The sequence below is a fragment of the Vigna umbellata genome, chromosome 4 (genome assembly GCF_029865625.1).
Source record: "Vigna umbellata cultivar VRB3 chromosome 4, Vumbellata_1.0, whole genome shotgun sequence".
Taxonomy (NCBI): domain Eukaryota; kingdom Viridiplantae; phylum Streptophyta; class Magnoliopsida; order Fabales; family Fabaceae; genus Vigna; species Vigna umbellata.
In genome coordinates, this window is record NC_142168.1 from 31644695 (window position 1) to 31653936 (window position 9242).

The 9242-nt window shown below is 34.8% G+C and overlaps 1 protein-coding gene across 5 annotated transcripts; it reads right to left on the reverse strand.

Annotated features, from left to right (window-relative positions):
* Positions 1–213: 213 nt before the first annotated feature.
* On the reverse strand, positions 214–9136 carry VRN5 (Fibronectin type III domain-containing protein). Of its 5 annotated transcripts, XM_088113454.1 has the most exons (8): positions 8853–9134; positions 8361–8438; positions 8151–8237; positions 7832–7900; positions 4700–4740; positions 2611–3238; positions 1929–2239; positions 214–1793 (listed from the first exon to the last, which is right to left on the reverse strand). In XM_088113454.1, exons 6-8 carry the CDS (start codon positions 3057–3059, stop codon positions 607–609), a joined length of 1947 nt encoding a protein of 648 aa, XP_087969580.1. In that variant the 5' UTR covers positions 3060–3238; positions 4700–4740; positions 7832–7900; positions 8151–8237; positions 8361–8438; positions 8853–9134; the 3' UTR covers positions 214–606. The 5 variants fall into 5 exon arrangements, with proteins under 5 accessions (XP_087969580.1, XP_047163475.2, XP_087969579.1 ...); XM_047307519.2 differs by lacking the exon at positions 4700–4740 and having other exon boundaries at positions 8853–9136; XM_088113453.1 differs by lacking the exon at positions 4700–4740 and having other exon boundaries at positions 8151–8438; positions 8853–9136.
* Positions 9137–9242: the final 106 nt, after the last annotated feature.

The window sequence follows — 9242 nt, forward strand, 5'->3', positions numbered from 1 at the left end:
ATTGCAACATTAGAAGCATTTCCTTAATTTTAACACTGTCAAGCAGGATACAACTAGAATGTTATCTACTGTGTCAACAGCTTAGTTTAATTGACTATTCATGGTGGCTTCAGACCTACAACACGCTACGATAATAACTAAGAAAGAGAGTGCATGAGCACTTGGGTTACATAATACAGACCCACATGAAGATAATCATGGAAACACCAAAGATAAGATAACAAAAGAATGACGGGATGAATAAATCAGCCATCACAGTGTTGTTTGTCAAATGAAGTAATGAGAAGAGAGTTCAACACTAATAATGATCAACTGTGACTAAATTCAAATTGATAAATAATTGCAGTAATTTAGTAAATTGCAAATAGCCTTTCAACATCCTGAGACTTGATGTCCAAAGATCCTTCTTCACTTCAAGGATGAATGAGTTACTGTCTGCGCAAATCATCAATGCAAATCCTTTTAGCAGGACAAAAGCTTGTCCCAATAAAATGAATCACGGTGAGTAATAAAAAATGCATGTACAAGGCAGAAACAATCAGGGTGATTTGAAATGGTGATAGTCTTGAAGCATTTAGGGATCTCGTGTAACAGGATTCCAAAGGCTTAATTTGATGTCACGGTCTTGTTGCAGAACCCATTTCTTGGCCTCTTGTTGGATATAATATCAGAAAATGAGTCAACTAGCTGCCCTGCCAAACTACTAGGATCATCAATCAGAGTTTGAATGAAAGTATTTACCACCCTTCGTTCTTGCTCTGTCGACCTCAAACTAAACCATGTCAGCAATTTCAACCTAAATTCCTGCTTGATATGACCTTGGCATTCTAGCCAGCGAATTACTTTCACACAATACTCAAAGTTTTCATCCAAAGAGAATGGACCATCAGAAGGGCGTAAAGGAGAGCCATTTATCAAAGTGCTGTCACAATCATGTGTCTCTTCATTTGTGCTAGCTTTCCTTTTCCTACTTGCGTCTCCACGTGAGTCAACAGCAGGAACTTCTCCGGTTTGTCCATGGTTCCATGTTTGTGAACCACCACTACCATGTGATCTTGCTAAATTTTTGTCTAAATCATGAGAAGCAGCATCATCATCAGCCTCAACAGCCTGCTGCAAGGTACAACCGTTATCTTCATCCCTGGAAGACTCAAACGGAGGTGTCAGCTCTTCGTTTAAATCAGGCACTGAAACTACATTTAGATCGAGGTCACGTGAAACTGAAGGCAACTGCTCTTGTGGTTTGCTAGGCTTGATAGTTTCACTCTGCCCACAGCAGTTTCTCTTGTCAGCACAGCAAAACCCCTCAAAGCTACCTTGTTCTTGAGCCCAAGTAAGATGCAAGATTTTCCCAAGGTCTCGAACCTTAAATCCAGAGTCAGCTGATGTGGGATTGGGCTCCAATTTGGAACCAGAAGAATTGCACTCAGCTTGAAGGTTCTTTTTTTGATTCACGGCCACTGATGAAGATGAATTCTTTTCCAATATCTCAACGCTCTTGGTGAAACACTTGGTCTCAGAGTGACCCAGGTCACCTGTATCAGTAAAAGATACAATCCGAAATGTATATTCCGTGCAAGGTTGGAGGTTGGATAACAAAATCCTTCTCTGAGATTTGGGAAAAACACAAACAGGATCTTTAGTGTGTGATTCCTCCCTGCTCTTGTAATACCATAGCTTGTATCCCTTAACGTCCCCAGAAGATGCATTTGACATTTCAATTAAAATTATTTTGACTGAGGAAGACGTCACCTCTTCAAACACAACCTTGCAGGCAGCAGGAAGTGAACCCTCTGCAAGATGAAGAACTTCATCATACACCATGTATAAATCAAATTGATAGGCAAACAAAAAGAATATATATACATACATACATATATATATATATATATATATATATATATATATATATAAATTATAGTTCCAACCTCTGGATTCTGGATTTACATTGGGAACAGTGGCCAACCACTCGTCAGCTTTCTCAATAGCAAGAGAGCAGAGTTTTTGGACATCACTAGCAATAGGGAGTCTGCTGACAATCCCACGTGCCATTTTGGCAGAAACCCCATTAACTGGACCAACTTCAGTTTCCAGTTTAGCCTTTGCTTCTTTTACCATTTCATGCAATTCTTTAAATCTTGAAGTACCATCCAAAAGCCTGTAGCTCAAATATATCCTGAAACATAGTATATCTACTCGTCGAGCATCTTTTGCTATGCTTAGCTGCTTCTTCCAACATCTGCCAGTATTTAACATGAGTCACCAATTTCACCAACGTAAGCTAAAAGTTTAGTCACAAACGCAAGTAGAAAATAGTTTAAATGTTTTATACACTACAATATTCTATTTCACAACCAAATTAGAAAGCGTATTTGATAACATCAACTGTAGTAGTTAAAGTTTGCGTCATTGTTGCAAGTATGTCTGTGTGAATGATGGACAAAGAGACACAAGAAACATGGAATATATAGTTATAAAACAATACAGGCTGATGCATGTTTGATATTTCACAGCATAAATAAGAAATTTGAAAAGATTAATCAAAGGTTCATTTAATATTGATAAAAAGAACTGAGTAAAATACAAATGAAAGTAAAGAAGATTACTCACCCAAGTATCCCAGTAACTTTACCGCAGGATGCACAACAATAACCACCATCTAATTGCATCAGTTGTCCATGATCAACAACTCCAACTTTTTCATGTTGAAGAGCACACTCAATATGGCAAGACAATCCACAGGAGTCCCCTTGAGCAGATTCACATGTGCATACCAACCAAAGGCTGGGATCCTTGTTATCATCAAAAAGGTGGCAAATACAGCAAGAGCACCTTCTACAAAATGTGTCATCTTTAGAGAGAACTGCTCGACAAGCAGAATTCTTACAGATCCAGGAGTTTGAATGTCCAAAATCACTAGGTGGGTCAGGAACTGGTACAAACCGCACAGGGTTTTCTCCTTTGCGATGTTGCTTCCTAGAAGACTGATTGCTGACACCAGAAACTTTTTTTGAGTCCTGCTTCTTGACAATCTTACTGGTTGACTTAGTTTCAGTCATCCTGCTTTTTGAAGAAATGTTCTTTTTGTCCTTATCAACGCAAGTTCGTAGAAGTTCCTTCTTAAGACCAGGTTTTAGGAACTCCTGAAGAAGTTCTGAACTTCTTGAAGCATCATCCGAATGACCATTTTTTTCAGGAGTACTTTGAGCACTAGATGAAAGACTTTGAATACCAGAAACTGGACCAAAAAAAAACAAATACAAAATAAGTCTAGTGGAAATAGAAGGAAAATCTGACTAGAGGAAACAGCAAAACCTACACTCCAGTATAGGTGTTGATTAACTGAAGAGAAATAACAGCAATAACAGATTAATCCAGAGCAATAACAAATACAATAGATAGTAATCTATTCACAGGTTCCACTTCCACCAAAGACATGAATAAAAGGGTAATCACGGAGCATTTCAACCTTGAACAGAAGATCTTCAACCATTAAATGATTGACTATATCGTTCAGATCAAGGTAGTCAATCAGGATTTTATGCACTCAGAAAGGGGAAACAAAATAGCATATCATGCAATTGTAACACAACATAAGATTCTACAAGATTCAGAAAATTCATATTCATATATATGCAGATTACAAAGTGAGAGAAAAAAATGATAATAACACTTAAATTCATAATCATAAACATAAGAAAGCAGTGCTGTTAAAGCCACCATAGCAGCTGTATGGAACTCTTTGGCCAACTGCCATAAGCAATTTGTGAAGGAAAGACTGCTGCGGTAGTACCATAGGCTGGAATGGCATGTTAATATAGAGGAATTTTGGCCTTCCACCATATTCCTCCATCTGGCATCGGTACCATTGTGAAAAAAGAAATAAAGCAACACAGAATTCACAACTTAAGCTAGTAGTGTCTATTGCCTTAAACAAAAAACATGGACGCTAGACCTCTCTAATACAGATTGTCCAAACTAAAATCATAATCACTCAAGTGATCTTCATTTCCTCCATCTCATTCATCACTCATATTATCTAGATGATGCTCACCTAGAAGTGGCACAGAAAAAACATCATCATCCACCATTTGATTTGGAGATGGTTGCAAGAGTTGAAGATGAAGACAACTAAGTTGTGCTTCTCAGTTCACTTAGTTGCTGCTTCTTGATTCTCTAATAGTTAGGGTTAGTGAGCACTTGATTTATGTGTTTGGGTTTGCAGAAGTCCAAAATGGAAAAAAAACAGTTTGGAACCCAACTCACCAAACAGAACAAAAAAGCTCTACAATTCTGTCCAGTCTACAATTCTATGCAATGATATGGAGGTTTGTTCTGAGCTCAGAAACTCACCCACATATGCAGAAGCCTAAAATAAAGAAATTCTACAAGTCAGCATGCAATTTTGACTACCATGATTTGGATTAGTGTAACTACAGAAATCAGCTTCAACAGATCCTATTTGATTTTCTTTGCAAATAAAATCATGCCCCAATCGTTTATATTTAACATAATATCCGAGCATATGTTGCTACCCTTGGTATATATAGTATCATTCTCAGTCTAAGATTTGTATCATTATTGGTACACCAATACCTACTTTAGCTCCCCACTCCTAAGCTTCATTTCAACATCATACATAAGCTTAAGAGTTAGAAATCCAGCAACTAGAGCTAAACACATCAAGTTATGTTTCTACCTAGTTGTCATGCATGCATCAATCAGCAGTACCGAGAGAACCTGCAACAGAACCATCTCTACTTTAATTGAACAGAAGAAACTAAATAAATTGTTCAAAAAGGTACATCACATATGTAAACCAAAAAAGAAGACAAAAATGTACAAACAGATCAACTCCAACCCACATGAACTCAACTAGAAAAAATGAAAAACTAATTGTGTAAACAATATAAAAACAAAAACCCAAGAAGAGTTGATGCAGGAGAAATTCATTAATTCACATGCCAAACCCAAGGAAATTCAAAAGCATTAGATCAATTTTCCAAATAATGCCACATAAATCTGTTTTTACTCTTGCATTTTAAACTAAATCATTTATCATGAGATCAAGAAGGATCGTCCAAATTAGAAAACAATAATTGTTTTCAAAGCATTTTCTCTTTGTATGGATAGAACTAATTCAAATTCATTACCACTTTCCACTTCCAAAAAGCAATAAAAATATGTAAACATCACTGTCAAAATTATGAGCAGATACTAATACAGTACTAAATCAGGTATATGAATTAAGCATTCAAGAGAAATAGACAAACACCATAAAAAGTTATTTCAGTTCAAGATCATCAACAACTTGGAATCAATTTCCGCTGGCTGAAATGCTCAACTTATCTTTAAATAAATAGGAGGGACATAAGTGAGCTACCCTGAATAAGTTAATAGTATAAAACAATCTCCAACCTATATTCCAAATAATAAGGATATTCACACCAAAAGTTTGACAATACACAACAAGGACGCGATGACACATAATTGTATGTACACATCAGGCATTCTCGTCCTTAAAATACCTAAGACTAAATTATAGGAAATACAAAAGGATCAATTGAAAATGAGAAAGTAAATACCTCATAAGCACCAGATCCTCCCTACCATGGAAAACAGAAAAAGAAAAGAGATATACTGACAGAGTTGACACTACAGGAGCATCTACAAACAGTGTAGCAAATCCTGGAAGGGAGTCCAAGTGTATTGCACGACAGCTATAGTTTGGAATAACCCTTTATATAGACTAGATAGTGTAGGCAAAGAAGAAAGACCTAAAGCTTTAATTTCTAATTTATTATGCACATCTCAATTAATACAAGTGCAAATCTTGATTCATGGGCACCATTCAAAATACTTTTAAGGAATGTATTCTTCTTCAATCCAACCATTTAAGTGTACTTAATCATCTTGATCTTTCTTGGCTGATATTAGAAATTTTGGTCCTTAAAACATACATAACTAATATCACTCCTTCATTCCTATTTATAAACAATTACCTAATTCATCAAGATTAAGAAAGTGGTTATTTAGTATATAGTAATAAATTTGTCCAAAAATTTATAATTTATCTACAAAACTACCCTTCTCATCAATATTTCTGTCTCCCCTAATAGTTTCCTGGTACAACCACTTCATTTTTTTTAATTGGGTCTTATAGAAAGAAACCACTTCTAATTTATCTTAAGACTAGGGACAAAAGAGGTAATATTATATTAACTTAAAAGGTATATTGTATGCTCATCTTTAATATTTTCCTGTGAATATTTACAAATCAAACCAATATCAGATTAACGTGAGATATTATGGCCATGATCTAAATTAAAAAAATCGATTATCCCATGGAAGTTTTCGGCAAAATGTGCTATAAAAAGTCTTGTCAGTATAGATATGAGTAGATATAAATAATATTGGAGTATAGTCATATACCAGACACACTGCCAGTTCTACTTAATTGTAATCTTATTTAAAATGCCAGGTGCACGTTTGGATGATTGGTAAAGTATTACTTGAGTGGAATGCATTTTAAAGAAGCAACTCTGGAGAGAATGATTGGTATGTTTAGGAAGGTTCTTCCTAACGGTAATTGGCACAGAAATCTATATCAAGAGTACTTTCAGCCAAACTTTTAATTCCCAAATAAATTAAGTTTAGTAACTGACAAGACAATTTGGAAAACAGAATCGTCTTTTGAGGTATTTACACAAGAAGAACTAAATCCAATAATCTCACCAATTCTTAGCATTTATAATACCATTAAATTCTGCAGTTTGTGTTTTAATTAGGAGGATTACATGTACTTCAATCCTATCTAATTATACTCTATCTATAGCAGAAACTGACATTAAAGCATATTAATATTCATAATTTCATTTCATATCACAAAAACAGAACATGATCGGTACATCAAAATTCATATCCCCAAGATTTAAAGGAGAAAAATAATAGATATTCATATTGTGAATATACATAACAGGAAAATTCAGAATAAACATTCAGTTAAAAAGAAATCCCAGATTGATTTTGTAGACAATTTGCATAGCCTTACCATTGCTGAAAATTTTAGTACATGTTATGCCACATGATTTTCCATTATTAATATCCTTAATAAGTTATCTCAACATTTAACATTTCCTCATAACAAAGGACACACAGTATTGTTTATTTAGCAAAATATAATTACAATTAAAAAATAAGAGGAAGAATAGGAATTAGATTAACTTTATGCAGCGTTGCGGCCCATAGCCACAATCACTTTCCAAAACTATGCCGTACAGAGGAAATATAGAAAAAATACTAGATTTTAACCATATGAGTCCAGCATTAACAGATAAGACCTCAAATATATATATATATATATATATATATATATATATATATATATATATATATATATATATATATATATATATATATATATATATAATGCCAAGTTAGGGATTAGCCAACAAAGAAGGAAAAAAGATGTTGATGAAGCAGTTAGGCACTAACACAGTAATGAGGCAACAAACCATTGGGCTAGAAAATGATCAAGTAACAAAACGCCTTCCAAAATAAACCATTTTCAACATTTAACCCTAACAGTGGACTGAAACTGTACATAAACATTAGTAGATGTGTTGAAACATGTAGCAGCGTGTTTGTCAGTGGTAAAACACATAAAATAACAGAGTCATTAGATAAATCACACAGCATGCATCCTTCACTTTCTAAATCGTGTAAATGGATGAGAAAAACACACCCAGCAAGACAATATTAAAAGCACAACAGAATGTTGCATCTTGTAACTACTGAGAGAACAAACTCAAAAAGAAGCTCAAAAACACACCTTTAGCAAGGAACTTGTCTTCTAGATCCATTCTGTAACCGTCCAACACTATAATAGAATGGCCCTTCTCTGACAAACAGAGAAAAAATGCATTAAAAGGTTGCTTACGTTATTGTGAAGAGCAAATGAGTGCCGTCGCTCCATTAAACATGAACAAAAAAATGAAACATTTTAGTAATGTCTAAACTCCATCACACTAAAGAAAGCAAACAAACACTAGTTAGAGCACAAATTCAAACTTTCTTAAAAAAATATATAAATTATCAAACACTTATAAAGAAAAACTTATTCTTGATAGCTCATCTTATTTATCATTTACCTTAATGAAATAAAATAATAACAATTTCCGACGGAAGAGAGTGACCTTGTTTCAAATACACCATTTTCAGAACACAGCCTCTCCTGACTTGAACATAATAAACAGACACATTCAGAACGAAAAACTATAAGACATTATTGACACCAACCATTAAAGTTAAAAAGTATATATCTCTCAAATTAAAAAAAAAAAAAATCAAACTCCAAATACAGCTGTATTATCTTGCTCATTTGACTCCAATCCACGTTCCCTCATGGAAATGATTCAACTCCAATCAACATTCAACAGCTAAAAAATACGAAACATTAATATCATTACTATTATTATCATTGACTTAAATACATTTCAAAAGAAATTAAATAATATAAAGAAAAAGTAAATGAGAAAGAGAAGCTGGAGAGAAAGCGCAACAACAAATCACGATTTAACCATTTTCCCAATAGGCATTGCGCACGGTGCATTAACGAAAGGAGAGAAAAAAACAACGAGAGCATCCGTATTATTATTTCGTTTAATTTTGAAAAATGAAATAAGGAAAATTAGAAAGAATAAAAGCGGAAATTAACGCGAGAATCACGAGGCGAACGTGAAGGTAGGAAAAGGAAGCGAGGAAGGGGGAAAACGAGAACGAATCTGCGTAGAAAAACGAATCGAAAGAAAGAAAGAGAAAAAAAAGGAAGGAAAAGAGGTTTAGTCACTGACCTCTGCAGAGAATGGGGAGAGGAATCAAGGGTTTGTTGCCATGAAGAATCCCCAACAACACAACAAAACCAGACACAAACGTTGTTGATGGTGGTGGTTGTCGTTGTTGTTGTTAGTTTGCGTTGCGATATAGAGAGAAGGAGGAGAAGAGGTTGGTTTTGTACGAGCCTTTCACGTTTTGAGGAGAGCGAAGTGACGCGCGAGTAGGGCGCGTGGGATGGTGGTAGTTTGAACGGTTCGGTTTTGGGGTATGCATGCGTACGGATAGTGTAGTCAGGTCAGCTGCTGCTGCTGCTGTTTTTCCCAATCTCTTTTTCTTCTTATTTTGTTTTGGAAATATATTATTATTTTAGAGAAAATTATCATTCATCGTATTTTTTAATTCGAATT